A 22,753-nucleotide genomic window follows, 5' to 3' on the forward strand; every position below is an offset into this window, starting at 1 on the left:
ATTTTACTACAATGGAGTACTAAACTGAAATTAGAAAGAATAAAAAGAATATTTGCTAAAAATAGTAAAACCAGTACATAAAGTGGATTAGGTTTAGGTCATGGGCCTCCAAGATGAGATTAATTCCACTTTTTATGGCGCATTATCTTTTTTTTTTGCCTCATTCACGGTGCCTCATCTCTAAAATTATTTTAAGAATACTTAATCATAAAAATAAATTTTATGATATATTAGAATTGAAAACAAGTATATTATACTTTTTGCAATTTATGCTTATTCGAAAAGTAAAAAAGTTAAATGTCAACGCAATTGGTAGCATTAACTTTTAGCTATGTAGCAGTAAGCAATCATTGATGGAAAGATAATCAATTGTGCACAAAATAGATATCAAATTATCAAGTATACCTTACAGTACACATACATGATGCTGATTATGTTTACATCAAATATGAGATGGTAATAGATGATTAGATTAACTCGAGTCTAGTGATATTCTTGTTTATTAGTAATATTTTTTGGTACATCTTTATTATGTAATAGGATTAGCTTATAGTATCTTATAGCATTATCTATCTATCTATATAAATGAAATAAGAGGGATCGTAAATAAGTATATTCAATAACTATTAGTCACCGTTGGCGGGCCGGCCCATTTCATGTAAGCCCAATTCCTAAATCATTGCATTTGACCTCCATTACCTTTCAAATTCATATTTTAAGTTCGAATTCTAGCTAATTAAATGAAGGGATATTGGATTGTAAATATATGATTTGTATATAAAAGAGTTTTTATTTTGATTTATTATGATTAATATCACATAACTAAAATTCACAAATTTGAAATTGATGTAGAGAGTAGAGACTGAGATTTGCCGATATGGATTAGTTGTTCGATTCTTTGGTTGCTTTTTATTTAACTTCATTTTAATAATTTGATGACTTTTGAATAGTAGTACTGTACTCATATTAAATACTCCATCTGTCCGCGAATAGGAGTTCTAATTTATAATTGCCATAAATGATAAAGAGACCTCATATTCCACTAACGCATTTCACTCATATATCAATTAAAGCTAATATATACAAGTAGGAGCTCTATCCCGCTATCTTTCTTCCACTGACTTTTTTAAAAAAATTTAAAACCCGTAACGGAAAGAAATGAGATAAGAGGGAGTAATGAAGAAGTAATACTATTAAAGTACTGTAAGGGAGGACTTTTCCAACGAGTTTAACCCACGCCCGAAAAAGTCGACTTTCCCTTTTCTTTCAATCTTTCCTTTCAGAATTTGTGAATGACATATTCCTATTTTATTCTTAATCTTTCAATATATTTTTCAAATTTGGTTATAATCTTAAACATAGAAATAAATATTTTATTCTTCATCGTGAAACTCGACAAAACAACAACATCAAAAATCCAAGATGATAGTTTGTGTCTAATTTTCCTTTTCATGTTCCTTTATTACGTATTGAATATTTCTCTTATTTTTGTTTATATTCTAAACTCCATAAAGTACAGAGTACTAGTAGTAGTTTATACGAGTACTTATTAGTGAAACTCCAATTAGAGTTAAGCATGAAATTAAGATTAGTCGTGATTGATTTTATCACAAAAAATAAATAAAAAATTAAGACTTATAAAACAAGACTAATTAATAATTATACATGATATTATTATTACACCATACTTATTTATTTAATCAAACAACATTATTTAGACTTAATCTTATTTAATGTATATTAAGCGACCTGCGGCACTGTACTGCTGTCAGCTCATTTCTTTAATAAATAAGTTTCTTAATTAATAATTTTTGTGCTTTGTGGGTGACCTTTTCTTTTTGGAAATCGGTGTGGGGTGGGTGGATTTTGTAAAAATCATGGATTAAATATGTCTGTTCAATGGATTTTGATTAAATAATAAATATGACGAGACATTTAATTTTGTGAAATTAAATGATATAGCGTCGATCTACATTTTACGTAGATAAATGTAGTATATTCACTTTCTCAAATCCGATTTCCGGTGAGTGAGAAATAGTGGATTAAAGTTGGGCATAATTAGCTTTTAATTAAAGCTTGGAGTTTGAGCTTAGGGAGTAATTAACTAGTGTTAATTATCCCACATAGGAGAAGTAACACATCTTTTAATGTGTATAAATTAAGTGACTTTATGTTACTTAATAATTATAGTGGACCAAAATGGGTGAAAGAGCCCACACGCGCGCACACGCGCGCGCCGCCCGCCCGAGCCCGAGCCCGTGCCCGTCCCCGTGCTCGTGGTCGTGGTCGCGGCCGGTTGACCCTGCATGGTGGCTTGGCCTATAAATAGGCTAGCCATATCACTGCATTAGCTACACACAAACAAGCATCATCTGCATTCATAAGCTCTCTCCCTCTCTCTGCATTGTCTTTCTGTCGAAGCTCTGCCCTCTCCTCCATCCAGTTCGCCGGAGCTCTGCTGATAGCGGTGCTACTTCACCAGAGACGTAGCCGTTTTACCTTTGGGGACGACACGCCAAACCGAGAGCACTACCGGGGCGTATCTCGTCTTGCGGGAAGAGGCCTCCTCGACTCGGCTAATTCACGGTTTAGTTGTTTCGATTTTCCGTTGTAATTTTAAGTTTAGTTTCTCCTTTTGTATTCTTTCTTTTGGGTTGTATTACACCCGTTTGTATCTCTTGTAATCCCCAGAAACCAACAATCGCAAGACGAGATATAACTTGCTTTTGAAGGAATTTGGACTCTAAACTGAACCTAAAAACTTTCGAAACATTTAACACCTTTGCTGGAGATGTCGACTGAATTCAACATCGCTGCTGCCACCACCACCGCCGCCATTTCCTCCACCATGGCGACCACTAGACCTATCAACACTTCATCGATTCCGTCGATGATGCCAACCCCTGGGTTCTATCCATCTTCATCAACAACCCCTTGGGTGTATGTTAACACCCATGGGCTCACTGGCGGATCCACCTCGAGTGGAACAATTGGTTCCACTTTTAGTGGTTCCTTCGGATCCTTTGATGGATCGAGTGCAGGGGCCTTCGGGTCTCACACAGGTGCTGGGGCCTTCGGGTCTCACACGGGTGCTGGTTCCTTCGGGACCAACACGGGTATTGGCTCATCCAGGACCAATATGAACATGACGGGCTCTATGCCCAACATGACCATGGCGGGCTCTATGCCCAACATGAATGGTGGGGGCTCTATGCCCAACCACGTTGTTGGCTCCTTCGGGGGCAACGAAATTGGTTCCTTCCATGGACCAAGTGCGGCACCTTTGGCACCAAGAATGATGACACCTGCCGAGAAGCCACCGAAGTTTGGAGGATCTGACTTCAAGCGGTGGTACCAGAAGATGTTGTTCTACTTGACAACATTGGGCGTCGCCAACTTCCTCACGGAAAACGAGTCACCCGCGCCAAGCGACCAAGAGACTAGGCTCGAAGTCATGGCGGACTATGAAGCTTGGAGAAAGGGGGATTATCTATGTAAAAATTTTATTTTAAGTGCATTAGATGATAGCCTCTACAATGTATACTCCAATGTAACCACATATAAACAAATGTAGGAAAACCTAGAAAAGAAGTATAGCATAGATAATGCTGCAGGGACTGAACAAGTCGTAGCTTCCAAATTTATGGACTACAAGATGGTCGATTCTCGACCTGTCATGGAGCAAGTCCAAGAGCTCCAAATGATCATCCACGCACTAGTGGCTGAAGGGATGACCTTGCCCGATAAATTCCTAAGGTGCACGATCATTGACAAGCTTCCTCCCAGTTGGAAGGACTTCAAGAGCTATCTCAAGCACAAGCGAAAGCAGATGACCCTTGAAGACTTGATCGTGAAGTTGCGCATTGAAGCTGATGTGCGCAAAAGTGACCAAAAGGCTAAGGGCTTCACCCCAAATGAAGCCAAAGCCAATCTGTTGGAGCGAGGGTGTCCCTCCAACAAACGCCCTCGCCCAAACCGTTCAAATGACAAAGGGAAGGGAAAGCAGCCTTCAAAGAAGTTTGAAGACGACTGCTACAAATGTGGCAAACCAGGCCACTTTGCAAAGGACTGCTGCAGCAAGAAAAAGAAGCCGGCTGTCCACGTCGTTGAGAAGGAGTTCAAGGACTGGGACGAGAACGACCTCATTGCTGTGGTCACTGAAGAAGTTAACCTTGTTGATAACAAGGGTGGCTGGTACATCGACACCGGCGCTACTGCTCATGTCTGCTCAGATAGGAGCAAGTTTGCCTCCTACACGGCTGTTGAAGGGAGGAAAATCAACATGGGGAATCAAGCATCGTCCGAAATCCTCGGCGTTGGCAACGTGATTCTCATGATGACGTCTGGCGTCACAATCACTTTGAAGGATGTGCTGCATGTCCCGGACATCCGCAAGAACCTAGTGTCAGGATCAATACTAGTTAACAAGGGGTTTAAACTTGTATTTGAGTCTGATAGGTTTGCTTTGTATAAGTTTGGAAAATCCCTCGGAAAATGTTATGTAACCGATGGACTTTTCAAGCTTAGTGTGGCAACTCGCAGTGTTGCAAAGCCATTGGCGAATAATAATAAAACATCTACTTCCTCTTATTTGACCGAGTCTTCAAATTTATGACATTGTAGATTGGGACATGTAAATTCAAAAGCCATTAAAAGATTAGTAAATTTAGATTTACTAAAGGCTAATGAAGTGGATACCCAAGATAAATGTGAAATTTGTCTTGAAGCAAAAATGACTAAGTTGTCGTTTCACTCAGTTGAACGAAGCACAAAACCCCTTGAATTAATTCACACGGATGTATGTGATTTAAAGATGGTGCAAACTAGAGGTGGTAAAAAGTACTTTTATCACTTTCATAGATGATTGCACAAGGTATTGCTACATTTATCTTTTAAGAAGTAAAGATGAAGCAATAGAAGCGTTCAAAAATTATAAGAACGAAGTTGAGAATCAACTTGGTTGTAAAATCAAAATGATTCGAAGCGATAGAGGAGGCGAATATGTAGCCCCGTTTGAGGAGTTATGCAACGCAAGTGGTATAATTCATCAAACAACGGCTCCATATTCACCACAATCTAACGGTGTTGCAGAACGCAAAAATCGAACTATAAAAGAGATGATAAATGCACTGCTTCTGACTTCAGGATTACCACATAACATGTGGGGGGAAGCTGTTTTGACAGCCAACTATATCTTGAATAAATCCCTCTCAAAGGAAAAGATGTTACTCCTTATGAGTTGTGGAAGGGAACGAAGCCATCCTACAAATACCTCAAAGTATGGGGGTGTTTGGCAAAGGTGATGGTTCCTCCACCCAAAGAAGTTACAATCGGACCTAAAACGGTTGATTGCATCTTCATTGGATATGCACTTAACAGTAATGCATATCGATTTGTTGTTCACAAGTCTGAAATATCGACTATCACAGTAGGAACAACAATTGAGTCGAGGAATGCTGTATTTCTCGAAAATACATTTCCTTGCAAAGACAAGGAAAAAGTCTCAACCAATTCTGAGACAAGAATTGAAGAAGCCACTAGTTCTAAACTAGTGGAAGAAGAAGCCACTAGTTCTAAATCAGCGGATGAGGAACCTGAATCGCGCAAGCGTGCAAGGCCCGATCCAAAAGATACAGTACTAAGACGTGGTAATAGAGTCAGAACACCAAAAACATTTGGTCCTGACTACATTGCTTTCATGTTGGATGAAGAACTAACATCGATAAAAGTAGCCTTTGATGGCCCAGACGGGCTGCATTGGAGAGAAGCTGTTCAAAGCGAAATTGATTCAATTTTGCTAAACCACACTTGGGTGTTGGTAGATCTACCTGAAGGTGCGAAACCTCTAAGTTGCAAATGGGTACTTAAAAGGAAATTTAAGGCCGATGGAACAGTGGATAAGTATAAAGCCCGATTAGTAGAAAGGGTTTTAAACAAAAGGAAGGTCATGACTTCTTCGATATCTATTCACCCGTAACAAGGATTACATCTATCCGAGTGTTTCTCGATATTGCTGCATTGCACAATCTTGAGATTCATCAAATGGATGTAAAGACCGCGTTTCTAAATGGTGAACTAGAAGATGAAATATATATGGAACAACCCGAAGGGTTTGTAGTACCTGGACAAGAGAAAAAGGTATGCAAGCTCGTAAAATCCTTATATGGATTAAAACAAGCGCCATTGCAATGGCACTTGAAGTTTGATAATGTGATGTTATCAAATGGGTTTAAAATCAACGAGTGCGACAAATGTGTCTACATCAAGAGCACTAATAACGGCCATGTTATATAGTGTGTCTATACGTTGACCATATGTTAATCTTGGGTAGCAACACTCAAGTAATTAACGATACAAAGGCCATGTTAAAGAGAAATTTTGACATGAAAGACATGGGTCTAGCCGATGTAATTCTTGGAATGAAGATTCTAAGAACGTCTGATGGAATCATCTTAACACAATCACATTATGTTGAGAAGATATTGAATAAATTCAAAGCCTATGATGGCGCGCCGGTTAAGACTCCAATTGAACTCGACGTTCACTTGAGCAAAAACAAAGGCGAGCCCGTTGCACAAGAAGAGTATGCACGGGTCATCGGGTGCATTATATACTTGACTAATTGCACTCGACCTGACATTGCTTGTGCCGTGAACAAGTTGAGTCGTTACACGAGCAATCCAAACAAAGAGCATTGGAGAGCTCTTGTGAGGGTTTTGAGATATTTAAACATACTCAAAATCTTGGGCTACACTTCTCGAGATACCCCCCGGTACTTGAAGGGTACTGTGATGCGAACTGGATATCCGATAATAGAGACTCACTTTCAACAAGTGGATACGCCTTTACTATTGGGGGTGGTGCTGTATCGTGGAAATCCACAAAACAGACATGTATAGCCCGATCAACAATGGAATCGGAATTCATTACCTTAGATAAGGCGGGTGAGGAAGTCGAGTGGCTTAAGAACTTCCTTGAAGATATTCCATGTTGGTCTAAGCCAGTGCCACCAGTGTTGATCCACTACGATAGCCAAGCGGCTATTGGAATGACAAACAATGGCTTCTATAATGGTAAGTCTCGACATATACGTCGACGACATAACACCGTGAGACATTTGATCACAACATGGGTGATTACAATTGACTATGTGAAGTCAATAGATAATCTAGCAGATCCGCTAACCAAAGGGTTAAACCGTGATCAAATGAATAAGTTGCTAGAGGGAATGAGTTTGAAATCCACAAACTAAAGAATTATCATAGTGGTAACCCAACCATGATGACTGGAGATCCCAAGAACTTGGTTCAAAGGGACAACTAAGCTATGAGAGTGCATGAGAAACACTCAACTATATCTATTCCCTAGAGAGCAATAGAGTGTTGGAGAACTTGCCTAGTGTTAAAGGCTAAGTCTATGACTTTTAATGGTTCTTAAAGAACTCAAAGAGATGGAGTTCTCAAAGAGACCAAGTATGTCAAGGTACTTGACTAAGAATCACCTATGTAAGTGCGAAGTGTGGTCGCTTCATAAAACACACTTATGAATCTAAAGTGGTGTCCAAGACCGCAATGGACACAAAACGTGAGAACGGATGAGGTTGAGGTGTTTAAGCGTTAACACCATTGTCTCGGTGCACGCCGTGGGGGATTAGTTCAAAGCATCGCGCTACTAAGCCGCCTGTGTATCCGATGGTGTCGACTATGGAGGGTTCAAAGCCAACAACTACCTATCCTTATGCTTATATACCTCTCGAGGGTTGATCTTGTGTCTGCATGCATATGCATTCGGCTATTTCCACTCATGTGGGGGATTGTAAAAATCATGGATTAAATATGCCCGGTCAATAGATTTTGACCAAATAATAAATATGACGAGACATTTAATTTCATGAAATTAAATGATATAGCGTCGATCTACATTTTACGTAGATAAATGTAGTATATTCACTTTCTCAAATCCGATTTCCGGTGAGTGAGAAATAGTGGATTAAAGTTGGGCATAATTAGCTTTTAATTAAAGCTTGGAGTTGGAGCTTAGGGAATAATTAACTTGTATTCTTTCTTTTGGATTGTATTACGCCCGGTTGTATCTCTTGTAATCCCCAGAAACCAACAATCGCAAGACGAGATATAACTTGCTTTTGAAGGAATTTGGACTCTAAACTGAACCTAAAAACTTTCGAAACATTTAACACCTTTGCTGGAGATGTCGACTGAATCCAACACCGCTGCTGCCACCACCACCGCCGTCATTTCCTCCACCATGGCGACCACTGGACCTATCAACACTTCATCGATTCCGTCGATGATGCCAACCCCTGGGTTCTATCCATCTTCATCAACAACCCCTTGGGTGTATGTTAACACCCATGGGCTCACTGGCGGATCCACCTCGAGGGGAACAGTTGGTTCCACTTTTAGTGGTTCCTTCGGATCCTTTGATGGATCGAGTGCTGGGGCCTTCGGGTCTCACACAGGTGCTGGGGCCTTCGGGTCTCACACGGGTGCTGGTTCCTTCGGGACCAACACGGGTATTGGCTCATCCGGGACCAATATGAACATGACGGGCTCTATGCCCAACATGAATGGTGGGGGCTCTATGCCCAACCACGTTGTTGGCTCCTTCGGGGGCAACGGAATTGGTTCCTTCCATGGACCAAGTGCGGCACCTTTGGCACCAAGAATGATGCCACCTGCCGAGAAGCCACTGAAGTTTGGAGGATCTGACTTCAAGCGGTGATACCAGAAGATGTTGTTCTACTTGACAACATTGGGCGTCGCCAACTTCCTAACGGAAAACGAGCCACCCGCGCCAAGCGACCAAGAGACTAGGCTCGAAGTCATGGCGGACTATGAAGCTTGGAGAAAGGGGGATTATCTATGTAAAAATTTTATTTTAAGTGCATTAGATGATAGCCTCTACAATGTATACTCCAATGTAACCACATCTAAACAAATGTAGGAAAACCTAGAAAAGAAGTATAGCATAGATAATGCTGCAGGGACTGAACAAGTCGTAGCTTCCAAATTTATGGACTACAAGATGGTCGATTCTCGACCTGTCATGGAGCAAGTCCAAGAGCTCCAAATGATCATCCACGCACTAGTGGCTGAAGGGATGACCTTGCCCGATAAATTCCTAAGGTGCACGATCATTGACAAGCTCCCTCCCAGTTGGAAGGACTTCAAGATCTATCTCAAGTGGCTAATATTGAGTGTGGCCCCTTTCCGTAATTTTTCAGACTATCTTGTTCTAATAATCTCATTATTTTCAATTAAAGTAATTTGCTAAAAATAAATTATGAAATTTGAATAAATATTGTTTTATTCCTTAATTTTTAAAAACTATCAAACATAGCAGGATATTAGTCCCTAAAATTATAAACTTTGGCAAAATTTTGCTATTTCCCGCGAACTTTAAAATTAGTCATAAATATAACAAAGTGTACAAATTGCTTGTTATTTTCTACGGCATGTCAATCAACATATTAGAGTAAGTTATGTGCATTTTTATCCTTATTGACACTACTAAACCAACATTGTTTCTACGTGGCTTTTTCTCTTATTTGTCACAAACTAAAAAAATGATCTAAAATATCATAAATATTTCATGGTTGCCCACGTAGAATAAGAGTTTCACCAAAGATATCTTATTTGGGTTGAGAAATAACAAACAAAATATAAAGTTTGTGATATTTTAAACCAATTTTAAAGTTTGTAAAAAATATCAAATTTGGCCAAAGTTCATAGTTTTAGGGACTAATATCTCATTATTTAATTATGAACAATTCTGATTGTGTAATAATACTAAATAATTTATAAATATTCTATATTGTTTAATTTCAAAATTATTACTAATAAATTTAAATATCATACAGTAATTGAATTTTAAAGTTTGAGACTAATTAGAATTTGAATAAAATTCATAATTTTTTGTTGTGAGTCCCTTGTACTACTATTTTGATATAACTTTTTCCATCCAATCACAGTTGAGAGAAGGGTGAAATTGTAGTGTTGAAGAGGACGACAAAGATCACGTGGCGAAAAAATTTAAGAAGGGAATCGTGGTGGATAGGGAAATGCAGATCACCAATCTCTGCTTGACTATTAAACCCATTTAATTAAAGTTAAATACGTAATTAAGGAATGTTAAGTGATAACCCAACTTTCACATATGCCCTCTTTGTTTTTTTCACCTTCTTCTCTTTTCTCATCTCTGCCTTCGCACCTTCAGATTTACACTCACCTGCTGCTTAAACCTTGTTTCTTTCCCTTGCCCACGATTACTACTTCTTGCTGATTTTGTCAAAATCAAACAACCAAGTAAGCTAAGCCGCTCTCTCTCTCTCTCTCTCTCCAAAAGCAAACACACAAATATTTTTGACTGATTGTGGGAATTCACATGCATGTTATTACTCTGAAATCTAGTTTTCTGTATGTTTTCAAGATTGGGGGTGAATTTGTGTGGATACGATATATAATTTGGACTGGAATGATATATTTAGGCAGATAAATCTTGCAATTTGAAGCTATGAGAAGTTGCTTTTGCTGGTAGGGCTGTCGATTTTCATATTCCGGTCTTCAATTTTGTTGTAGAATTCCCAGCAGCATACGTTTGAAATTTTATTCAGTCTCGTGTGGATAAGATTTACTCCTATATAGTTTGGAACTTTATCATCCTATTTTTCAAGAATTAGAAAGGTTGGGGCTTTGGAGGAAATCCATCTTGTCAAAAATTCATCTTGTAGTTTTGAATTTTGATAGACTAAAGGCTCATTTTGGTCCTTAACATATTGCAATTTTTTTATTTTAGTCCAAAACATTATCTTTTGAATTATTCGGCCCCTCACAAATAAAAACGGGTCACATTTGGTCCATTTTGGACGGTTCCGTAAAAAATTTGACGGAAACCCTAAACCCAAACCTCCCTCACCACCTCCGCCACGACGTCCACCTTCCATCATCCCTCAGCCTCACCCACCGTCGTCACCGTCTCATCCCTCAGCCTCACCCCCTCCTTACATCATCTCCCTCACCACCTCCGTCACGGCATCCACCTTCCTCGCCTCGCTCAACTCAGTAATCAATCCCCCGTAGATGCCTTCCGGTGTTGCCGTAGCCACGATTTGAGAGGAGGAGGTGGAACTGCGGCAGGGGGAAGCAGCCGTAGCGGAGGGTGCCTGGACGACGGCGAGGGTGAGGAAGAGGGAGAGGAGGCGAGACGACGAATTGACCGATTTTTGAACGAGTCAGAAATAGGTAATTGCAGGTGCCGCAACAGGGGGTGTATCCGATCGATTTCATCTCCGGCAAAATTAGCGACGACGACGCCTTCCGGAGTTGCCGCAGCCACGATTTGAGAGGAGGAGGTGGAACTGCGGCGGGGGAGGCAGCCGTAGCGGAGGGTGCCTGGACGACGGCGAGGGGGAGGTGGTCGATGGAGGGGTCGAGGGTGAGGGAGAGGGAGAGGAGGCGAGACGACGACTTGATGGTGAGCAGCAGCGGCAGAACATCGGGAGTCGAAAGCCGGCATGTTTCCGTCAAATTTTTGAATTTCCGTCCAAATTTGGAATTTCCATCAAATTTATTTGACGGAACCGTTCAAAATGGACTAAATGTGACCCGTTTTTATTTGTGAGAGACCGAATAATTCAAAAGATAATGTTTTGGACCAAAATTAAAAAATCGCAATATTTTAAGGACCAAAATGAGCCTTTAGTAATTTGATAGTATAACTTGGTGTGATACACTAGGCATGCACAAACCAAACCGAACCGGCGGCGGTGGTTCAAACCGCCGGACGGTTCGGTTCAGGTTCACGATTTTCAGAAACCGGAACCACCGGTTCAACGGTTCAAACCGGCGGTTCAAATAAAAATAAAAATATATATTAATTATTTATAAAAATTATTTTTTATATTTAAAAATTAATTTTCACAAAAAAATAAATACAATAATTTCATAATATCCCATATTTATTTGTTGGGCCTCTGAATTATAAGAAACTATTTTTGATTGTTTCTCTTTTATAAAGACAACCTTGAATATTTTATGTTTCACTTTCGATGTAGGACAAAATATGTTGAAGTATTTTCTTTTATAACTATATGTTTAGATCATTCATTAATATTTTTCCAATGTAGAAGACAAAACTTTCTTTATTTTTTACATTTTATTATTTACTATTTTTATATTTATTTTTGTCATAATTCCTTTTCTAAGACAAATTTATAGTTAATAATAGCATCAACTATAATAGTTTAATTAAATTTGAATGTGGCATGTTGCTCATAATTTGTATATTTATAGAATTTGGACATGTTCAAATAATTATATTTAAATACAGGTATGTTACTCATTTTTCTCAATGTATTGATTAAAATGTGCAAAAAAGCAACAATTAATATAATTTGTATAAGAATGATAAAAATAGTTGATTAAAAAAGCAACAAATATTTAAATTTATTGTTTAAGACTTCAAGTCTTTAGTGATTTGTATTTGTTGTAACTTGTAGCCTCGTTTAAATTTATATCAGTAAAGCAATTTTCTTCGTGATTTTTTGAATTTTATTTACGCACATTCTATAGATAAATAAAGAAGAAAATGTAAAAAAAAAACTGAACCGCTGAATCGGCTCGGAACCTGCGGTTTTGAACCGTCGCTCGAACCGACGGTTTTTTTAACCGGAACTGCCTAAACCCTTGGCGGGCCGGTTCAGGTTCATGATTTTTTTGAATCGTGAATCGCGGAACCGACGGTTTTTGAACCGTGTGCATGCCTAGTGATACACATTCCTCAATCATTGTGTTGCTCTCTTGTTGTTTAGGTTTTGATCAACTGAAAATGGGAGCTGCGGTTGCCAAAAGTTCGTCTGCGAGGGGTGCAGTGCCAGAATCGAATCTCGAGGCCAGAATACTCGAGGCAATGCGTAGACGAGAAGCTAAAGGCTGTAGTATCAAGTCCTTCAATAGCATCATTTTGAAGTTCCCCAAAATTGATCAGAGCTTAAGAAAATGCAAAGCTACATTCGAAAATTTTGGTGAGCATCACGCTTTGTGTTCCGGTGCTGGTGAATCTTGACTATAATGTCCTTAGAAATCGATGATTAGAAGAAACAAACAGAATGGAGCTAGTGCTGTTTTTGATATCATCCATTTGTGTTGTCTTTGTAGATGAGGATGGGAATGGTGTAATTGATCAACAAGAGCTGAAGCACTGCTTTGAAAAGCTAGAGATCAGTTTCACTGATGAGGAGATCAATGATCTGTTTGATGCGTGTGATATAAGCGATGCCAAGGGGATCAAGTTTAACGAGTTCATAGTTCTTCTTTGCCTCGTCTACTTTCTCAGGGAAGATCCAGCTGCCCACCAATCTGTATCCAAACCTACCAATATCTTTCAGCATTTATATCTATTTGAGTTGCAAAATTGGAAATATTGCCTGCATTCGTACATACATACATTGTGTTCCTTGACATTGCGAGAAGTACTGGAAGGGGATGCCGAATCTGGATTCTACATTTGAAACACTGGTGGATGCATTTGTGTTTCTGGACAAGAACAAAGATGGGTATGTGAGTAGAAATGAGATGGTTGATGCAATAAATGAAACTACTTCAGGTGAACGATCCTCTGGAAGAATTGCAATGAGGAGATTCGGTTAGTCGCTTCTTGTTCCCAACTTCCTATAGTGCTGCATTCTGCATAAAAACTTTCAAGGATTTCTAACACAAGCCTTCAATTTGTGTTTTGCAGAAGAGATGGACTGGGACAAGAATGGAATGGTTAACTTCAAGGAATTCCTTTTTGCTTTCACTCGTTGGGTTGGCATTGAAGACGCTGATGACAATGACGATGATGCAGATAACTGACCTTCAAAATTTAATCATTTCTGCATATTGTTTCCTTCCTGTTGTACATAAACCTTGTTCAACCAGAACACATCCTCACTGCCACAAAAGGAAATTACACCTTTTGTAAAACTAGCCAATGTTGTATCTCTTGCTTTTTTGCTTGAAACCCAGATTCCAAGACATGACTGTATGTTGAACTTCTGATGAGATGAGATGAAATGAGGAAATTGACAATACATAAATGATTCATTCCCAAAAATTCACTACATGGGCAGGCATCAATGTTTTAGCATGTTTGCAGAGTATACATTACATATTCCATAATGAATATCACAAATATGTTCCATAATAGATAAAACTCACAGCATAAGCTAACAACAAATAAAATAATAGGAGGCGATGTTCTTCTGGGGGGAGAATACTCCCCTACCAAACTGCCCAGGAAACAACATACAAACTCCAAACCCCTCACCATTAACATCCATTACCAAACATTTTTACTGCTACTAAATCTCCCACGGGTAATATAAAAGCACTCATATCATATAGAGACAGGTTAGAACTGGCACTCAGTAGACCAGTGCCCCGACGGCGCAGTGACAGGCATCGGCTGGCACAGCAATAGACCTGTGCTATAGGAACTGCAGTTTTCAAGGCAGAGCTGGAAGACATCTGAACTCCAAACATTGATCACACCCTGGTTTTCGCCCTCTTCATTCCCAGGCTGTTGTGAAAGGGTGATACAGAACCAGACATTTGAGAGACATCATCACGAAGTGTACCATTCAGCAGTGCCAGTTCTCGCAGCTGTTGCTTCTTATAGTAGTCTTGAGCTTCGTCCTGCATTGCAGAATTAAGGAAGAATGGAACTTTAGATGATAGCTGGGAAAAGAAATGTGTTAAATGTTGATGTGGGGGAGAAGAGAAATATTAAAGTTTGGTGGATGAAACTGACCATAGGCTTAAGTAAATCTTCTAGTATCTCACGTGACTGCATTAGACGAGCATCGATGATCTCAACAGGCAGTTCTGCCTCGACAAGTATGTGAAGAGGCTCATTGAGGTGCTCATATCCCGGTTTACCTCTCATCATCTCCTCCTTCAGATTAAAATCATAGAGCAAACCATCATTAATAGGAAGATTACATTCTGTCAGTTTTGAAAGAGATCATTTCGTAACAAACATTTACTGTAATTGAAGATATTATAACGAATGGTTACTAGCCAAAAAAAGAGAGGGGAGTTCCTAATAGAACCGTGCATTTTAAAAACCATGTAGCAGCTGTAGAAGCAACCATTTCAAGGAGTTCCCACAGAAACATCAATCAATGTGAATGTTTGAACTCAGATTTCTGAAATAAGGTGAGAAACATGCACTAAAATTGGAAAATAAACAAATCTAGAATTGCAGCAAAAGGGAGTTTGGGTGAGCTTATAAGCTCTTTAAACATTTTCTCAGTGTTTTATAAGCTCCTACTAAGTGTTTGGCATATTTTGTAGAAAAAGGTCTATGTGTTCATAAAATATGATGCCAGGAGCTTATAATTTGTGTTTAAAAGGTAAAAAAACCATCTTCTTTTTGGAAATAAGATCCTTCTTGGGAAATGTCCTTTATCAATGACATCCGCTCCATGTAATTAATTATCTAAACGCTCCCAATCCGCAAGTTCAACCATGTTTGTTATGCAGGAAACAAAGAATTTAAGGGAATGATAAAGTCTTTCTGCAAATAATGAATATTGCGATCTTCCATATTTGTGGGATGGAAAGATTTAAGAAAGTCTTTCAGATGTTATTTGATTATGTAAAATCTACAGCAGCTGTAAAGGCCATATCTAACTTACCCTTGTTGGATCCTTGATACTGCCACGCCCTCTGATTAGAACACGGCACTCGGTAGTTGCTTCAACTCGCTTCAAAGAATTTCCTCTAGGGCCAAGGAGGCGTCCAACAAAATTATACTGCAATTCCAAACATAATGTTCATGTAAAAATGGGGCAACAAAACAAATAAAGTACTAGTAGTAGGAGGAGGAATAGTACACTAGGATATTGGTCAACTGGAATATCAACCCTGATTGTCCGCTTGACTATGAGACCAGAAGAGCTACCTTGGGAACCAAGCCAGTTTGGAGTGGAGGAAGATTGCATTACACTAGATATCTGCACATTATAGTTTAATATGTTGTCAAACAAAGAGCTACACAAATATTGTCCCTCTCCCAGGTATATGTTACAAAATTTAATGCTGCAACTTGAAATCTTTAAGAATTCAATGGAGATGAGAGAAGATAAGCTAAAAGGCCCATAGAAGCCTGAACATCAAATTGCAAAAGAAAGGAAATCATGGACTTGTATCCAGGCACATCAACACACATGCAAACGATGACAGAAACCATAATGTGATAAACCATCGAGAAGTAGCATAAGTAATGGCTATCTACATCTGATAAAAAGTACAAATGTGGGTCAAGAAGTTTGTTAGCAGTTAAATCAAGCAACTCACTTACCCTGATAAAATAAAATACACTAGCATTTCTACTGAAGCAAAAAAAGCAACTACCCAACTACCCAGAAATAAGATTAAAGTTATGTTAAGCTAAGTTAAAGCTGAATGCTGGTACACATAGGTCGCACATAGGTAGTCAGATCAATTGCAATTAAAAGAAACTATTCTATAAAGTTCTGTGTTTGCCATTCCCAGCCATTAGTATAATCATTCTTGAAGTTGTTAGCTCCAAACTACCTGTCACGAGAAGTTAAATTTAAGAACACTACAATCAAATGACAAAACGTTAGTATGGCAGATGTAAAAGATTTTGTTGGGGCTCTTCTGAAAACAGTAAAGAATTAGATCGAAAAAAGGTTATGTTAATGGTTAGTATCCATACTTCTGATTGAAAGGGTGATGATGCCCATCTGTTCGCGTTAGCTCCTCCATTTGAATATATTCCTCCTGAAGCCAGGGGGCTAGCATGTTCAAGCATACTTTGTTCTAAAACTGATGCACTCCCCAACAGTGTAGTTACACGCAATATTTCTGCTTCAAAAAGGTCAATTTCCAAGAACAAGATGTACCAGTTAGCATTAGTTAAGAAATTAGTGATCAGTCACCACAATATGGACACTACACGGACTGTTAAACTGGTTAGTTAAATATCAGTGAAGTTAAAGATGATCAACAAGCATAATAAGGAATGTCAAAAAATTATATCCCTGAAGTTCTAAATGTTATGAAATTATTGACCTAGCAACTCTAGTGTTAGCCACTGCTCATGAGACCTGGATTTCCCAAGTTCACTATTATTCATAGCTTGAAGCAGATGGATGCTATTTCCTCAGTAAGATATCACATAAAATAGCACGAAGGTGCTTCAAAACCAGCTATCCACCAACCAACGGTTGCTATAAAATAACTGAGGATAAAACATCCTCCTAAACTAGTCTTCCACTAATGTAAGGTTCTGTTCTGTAAGAATGACTTCCAAAACAAAGAAATAGCAACAAGCAAGTTTTTGAAAACTTTTTATACCCAAAAAAAGACCTTGCAGTGAGGAGCTGATCTATTAGTAGAGATCATCACACAGCACCTAGAGCAAAAGAACAATCACAAAACAAAATGCCAGCTGAACATGAAAACAATGGATCCATACCCAATATTAGATATTTGCCCCCATCCCCACAAAAAACTACTATCCTGTCCCTCTCTCATTTAATTTTGATCCATCCAGGCACACAAAATCCATCATGGCACCTTATGGTTGAGAGCTGCCAATTTATATGCAGAAGCTGCAATAACATCGGACAGGACCTTGTAGGCAGTAAAGAGCAATGCACCATGTCATGATGAAGTAATAGCTTACTTTAATATCAACACATATTTTATAAATTTCCGTACAAGAAACTCAAAAATTTGAATCTGTACTCACCCTGATTCAGCATCCGGTAGCAATTTGGAAGCACAGCCATAAAAGGATTGAGCTTGTTACGTTCTGCCAGCAAGTCTGTGAGGTACCTGCAGGTGACACAATACATCGTGAATAGTTAGTTGTGCACCAGACTGATTTTACTAACCACGAACAGAATAGTAGAGATAAAAACTGCCTGAACCATTTGATTAAAACAATTTAAAGCAAGCATATAAAGAATACCTTTTTAATTGCAATTTAAAATTTAAATACCACACCATAGTGGAATCGAGACCTTCGGCTTCAGAGGTTAGTCGCAAGGACAACATATAAAGATAATGTTCTTGACTCTTGACAACTGACAAGAATTTATTATGCATCCACAGGATTACGCAGACTGTCAAAACACAATTCAATTTACTCTATCCATGTTGAATCTAGTCCACAACCAATCCACATCAATATAAAAGACTCAGACGACATATACATACATACATATGTGTAACTGAGCCTCATACATCTGTTTTCATGAATAATCATCAGAAATTCAAACACGAGTAGTCGCAGCTCAACACCTTACAAACCAGATACTAAAACATAAATCAATTAAATCCGAATCGAAGTAGGTATTCAATCAGCAAAGCAAAAGCACACGAGACATCAAGATCTGGCGCGAATAAACGATTGGAGAGGAGAAGAGTGATTACTTCTCTTGCTCGACGAGAGCAGAGGCGGCGGTGCGGGTGGCGGCGATGTGAGGAGAGTGGGGGGCGGAGGGGGAGGGGGAGTAAGCCATGTACCTGGCGGACGACATGGTTTGAGCGGCAGCGGCGATGATTGCAGTGTCAGATCCAGCAAAGTGGCAGTTGAACACAGCTGGCTGATTGAGGCGGTGGCGTCGGTGGAGGAAGAGCTAAAAGGGGGGGCAATTGTGAAGGACAAGTGTGTGTATTTATTGAATTGATGAGAGAGAGATGAACCCCAAACCCAATGGCGCAAAGCCTAATTATTTTTACCGTGCGTTAGTTCAATTATCGGAGTCACCTCTATTTATACCTCTTCACCTCTGCCAGCTGGCTATTTCAATCGCCCTAAACTATTTCCTCAATTTGCACACGCCATAGTCCTAAACTATATAATAAAAATCTGATTTAACACTTATATTACATGATTAAATATGATTTACACGATCATATAGAATAAAACTAAAAAAATATTTTTAACTTATAGTGGGTTAACCCAATCAAGATATATATGAACCCTTTATTCAGTTTTAATTTAATTGAACTTTAGCTTGAGCTACTCCACGCAAGGTAAAAAATTGAATAATATATACATTAAATAAAAAAGTAGAGTAGTACTATTTGAAAAAGGGCAAAACGAGGTACTCCACACATGGTAAAAAAATGAATATTAAAATGTACTATTTGAAAAAGGGCAAAAACTTTCTTGTATGCAGAGGTCTTTTTTTGTGGTTGCCTTGGAGCTTGGTCATGAACCATCATTGGTTGGCCCTCAATCATGGGACCTTTGCCCACTACTGTCCATCTCATTTCTTGATTTTGATGCCTTCTTTTTTTTTCATTTTCTTTAATATTTATTGAATATTTCTTGTTAATAATAGTATTAAATTTTCACTAATTATAATTAATTATTGTTGACAGTGTGAAAGTGAAAAAGGCACTTAGCGTATGTAGAGGGGAATGGTAGTTGTGATGTTACTTTTTTGGCAATGTGAATACAATCACAAACTCACTCTGACCACCCTCTTTTCTCCTCCATGTATTTAGGTAGGGAATTGATTGAATTTTATATCAAACCAAAATTCATCTTCTTTTGTACTCATCTCATCTGGGAAGAATTATAGTTCTATCATTTGCGTGGATTTTTTTGTTTGTTTGTTTATGCTGAAAATTAGAAGAATGTTCAAACGCCCACCCTAGCTAATTAGGATCAAAATTTTTACTTTTCTATAACCTTCTATTTCGTATTTGAATTAAGATTAATAATAATAATAGTATTATTATGTGTTTGCTGGTGCAACGTTGATAGAAGCTCATTCAACTAGAGTGCCATTCGAGGTTTTGATGGTGAATTATTTCTAAATTGTTAAGTATGAAAATCGAAATTAACGTATGCAATTGACATAGCTGGGTTATAATACATAGGAGTATTACCCATAGACAAAATGGAATCAAATCAAGCTATAGCATGCTTCTATAATTCGATTAACTTACCTCCTCATGTCTTATATTGATGACGATGACTTGCAATTTCCCGGTCGACAAACCCCATTCATGTCATTAGACGTCGGGGCCAAGTTTGACCCTTCCAACAATTTCATTTGCTCCTTGGGCCTCTCTAATTGAATCTCTTAGTCTTTGACAGAGGCTTTCGTGGACATCTTAATGCTTCAAGCAGAGTCACATAGATAAAGTTCTGCCAATTTTACGAAAATAGCATAAATTGTTACTTTGCAAAATCTTCGTACACAACTCTAGTTGGAGTCGTCCAGAGCCTTTGTCCTAGCGGCAATGAGCTAGACATTATTGTATGAAGTGCCGAGTTCGAGCCCTCTTGACATCAGTTGTAATTTCCTCATTTCTATAGTATATGAGTTTATTTGTAATTTCCCCCTTCGTATATGATTGTAATTTCCTCATTTCTATAGTATATGAGTTTATTTGTAATTTCATCCTTCGTATATGAGTTAAACTCTAGTTGGGGTCAGGAGCTTTATAATTGGATTACAAGCATAATTTGTGGATATTAGATATCACAACTTCTTTAGATGGTTTGACTGAATAGACTACCTTAATTGTTGCATGACATAATCAAATTGTATTTTATCCATTCCTTAGTTAAATGGTCTTGCGTTTTACAGGATCGAGTGAATAAGAATATGGAGTAGTAGTTAATTAATTGTGATCCAAAGTTATAGAGCATTTTATTGGGCAAGCCCAATATTATTGATCTTACCGATTTGATCAACTTGCATTTTCCATCGTGATCGCTGCAAGTTTCTTAAGATTTTCATTCGTTACCGTCTTAATAGTTTGATTAATATTATAATTTTACTTGGAATGTTTGATTGGTAATTTCACATACTTTGTAAATTAAAACATTATAGCAGTATTAAAAACTAACTAGACACCCAAATTCTATCACACGTGTAACCCTGATCTCCCTCATTCATACAATTCGAAGTCCATTTTGAACATTGATCCTTTAAAAAAATTAGGATATTATACGTGGGTATATAATTTTGATATACTATGGCGATATTTTTTTACTATCCATTACAAACTTCATACGTATCTAATAAGGTAAGAAATTCAAAATATAAAGACAGGCATGTAGCTAGCTTTGAGCTAATGTTGAGTGAATAATATACCATATTTGCTATATCAAAATTAAATTTAATCCAATCTTATTAAACACTAGTTATTTTTGTATTATTTTCAAATTATCATGCAAGCGTCTTCCCTTTCTTGTTGCATACTGGAAACAACAAAAACACCTGCATATGCTTGTAAACACCATAGATAAATTCAATGCAATTTTCTATTATTGGAAAGAATCAAAGAATAGAATACATGAAAAAATAGAGATTTTATAGCCTAAATTTATACTCCATGAACTTAAGAAACAGAACACAAGCAGTGTTGCTAACTTGCTCCAAAATCACAACAAAATGCTTCCCATTTTCTCCAACTGAAACACTCTCCTTCTCTCCATCTCAGAGATGGAGCAGAATATTCGGACCTAGAGAGCTTCATTCCTGAAATTCAACTCCAAATCAACAAAACCACTCGCACCAATTCATCAAATTCATGAAAAATTGAACTAATTCAGCTTATCACCTTTTTGTGCCCTAGCGAAATCAATCAATCAGGCGCAGAGCACGAATCTGCAGGAAGGCAGCGCCAATCCAGCGAAGGAGACGAGGAGGAGCGTGACTCTGTAGCGAGAGCACCACGTGAGTGGTCCCCACTTGATCTCCACGCTGGAGCTTTTCAACCGCTTCCCCCTGTTCGGCTCCTTGCTCAGATCGAAGCTCGCGCCCTTCATCCTCAGCTCCTGCACGCACCGCGTCAGCGCACGAGCCTCCGCACGCTCCCTCTGCAGTTGCCCTTCCACCTTCCAGAACCTCCACAGCTTGCAGTGCACCATGAACGCGATCGCCGCCGACGCGCTCCCCGACAGCAGCGTCGGAAACCACCACTCGCCGCACCTCTCCTGCGGCGACGATGCGAAGAGGATCGTGAAGAACACGCCGTGGAAGAGGAAGAATTGAGTGCAGAGGTGGAAGATCTCGCTCCGGATCGAGTCCATCCGCGATTCCTTTTTCGACATTCTCCTCCCGAACAGATCCTCCTCCCTCTGCCACAGCTTCAGCAGGAGGAAGTGCCCCGGGCTGCGCGAGATCTCCGCCAGCGGATGGATCCGCATCGCCGCCGTACAACCCGATCTGTGGCGGCAGCGCTGCTCCTCATCCACCACCGGAATTTCCAGCACGTGAGCGTCTTTACCTTCAGCCATTGATATAATCTTCGACAAACTTGTAAGTATTACACAAATCCTCAACAATTTCACAGATATAGAGATCGATCGAGAGTGAGACAGATCTAGAGAGAGAGAGAGAGTTGAGATTGATTCGTTGAGGGAAACAGGGGAGTTTCAGATATTTAAACGATGGTGGTGATGTTGATGGGGGGAATGAGCAACGGTCATATTTTTTGTGTGAGGAATGGGCAACGGTCAGATAAAAATTTGTAAAAAAAAATGGAGCGATGAATGTAACAGCTTAATAATTTATTAAATTTTTGGGAAGTTTACTTCTATTCCAAGTCATAATACTATATTTCAAATAAAAATTGATGCAATTAAAGATGCATTGGCAACAAATATTAAATGGAGGAGGTCGACATCATTGAAATTACTATATAAGAATTTTGGTCAATTGGAAACACAAAATAGTTGCAATAAC

The 22,753-nt window shown here is 38.8% G+C and overlaps 3 protein-coding genes across 5 annotated transcripts; 1 reads left to right on the forward strand and 2 right to left on the reverse strand.

Annotated features, from left to right (window-relative positions):
- The first annotated feature begins 10,147 nt into the window (after nt 1-10,147).
- On the forward strand, nt 10,148-14,092 carry LOC121754085 (probable calcium-binding protein CML21). The gene is made up of 5 exons (XM_042149427.1): nt 10,148-10,325; nt 12,830-13,042; nt 13,176-13,378; nt 13,491-13,662; nt 13,759-14,092. The coding sequence occupies exons 2-5, from the start codon at nt 12,847-12,849 to the stop codon at nt 13,872-13,874; spliced, it is 687 nt and encodes a 228-aa protein (XP_042005361.1). The 5' UTR covers nt 10,148-10,325; nt 12,830-12,846; the 3' UTR covers nt 13,875-14,092.
- On the reverse strand, nt 14,076-18,770 carry LOC121754084 (KH domain-containing protein At5g56140-like). 3 transcript variants are annotated; one of them, XM_042149425.1, is made up of 7 exons: nt 18,564-18,770; nt 17,785-17,870; nt 16,747-16,895; nt 15,899-16,018; nt 15,701-15,817; nt 14,812-14,955; nt 14,076-14,696 (listed from the first exon to the last, which is right to left on the reverse strand). In XM_042149425.1, the coding sequence occupies exons 1-7, from the start codon at nt 18,575-18,577 to the stop codon at nt 14,547-14,549; spliced, it is 780 nt and encodes a 259-aa protein (XP_042005359.1). In that variant the 5' UTR covers nt 18,578-18,770; the 3' UTR covers nt 14,076-14,546. The 3 variants fall into 3 exon arrangements, with proteins under 3 accessions (XP_042005359.1, XP_042005358.1, XP_042005357.1); XM_042149424.1 differs by having other exon boundaries at nt 18,471-18,770; XM_042149423.1 differs by lacking the exon at nt 18,564-18,770 and adding an exon at nt 18,007-18,449.
- Nucleotides 18,771-21,309: 2,539 nt separating this feature from the next.
- LOC121754262 lies at nt 21,310-22,442 on the reverse strand. The gene is made up of 2 exons (XM_042149633.1): nt 21,627-22,442; nt 21,310-21,544 (listed from the first exon to the last, which is right to left on the reverse strand). Exon 1 carries the CDS (start codon nt 22,303-22,305, stop codon nt 21,655-21,657), a length of 651 nt encoding a protein of 216 aa, XP_042005567.1. The 5' UTR covers nt 22,306-22,442; the 3' UTR covers nt 21,310-21,544; nt 21,627-21,654.
- Nucleotides 22,443-22,753: the final 311 nt, after the last annotated feature.

This window comes from Salvia splendens, chromosome 11 (assembly GCF_004379255.2).
Source record: "Salvia splendens isolate huo1 chromosome 11, SspV2, whole genome shotgun sequence".
In the NCBI taxonomy this organism is placed as follows: domain Eukaryota; kingdom Viridiplantae; phylum Streptophyta; class Magnoliopsida; order Lamiales; family Lamiaceae; genus Salvia; species Salvia splendens.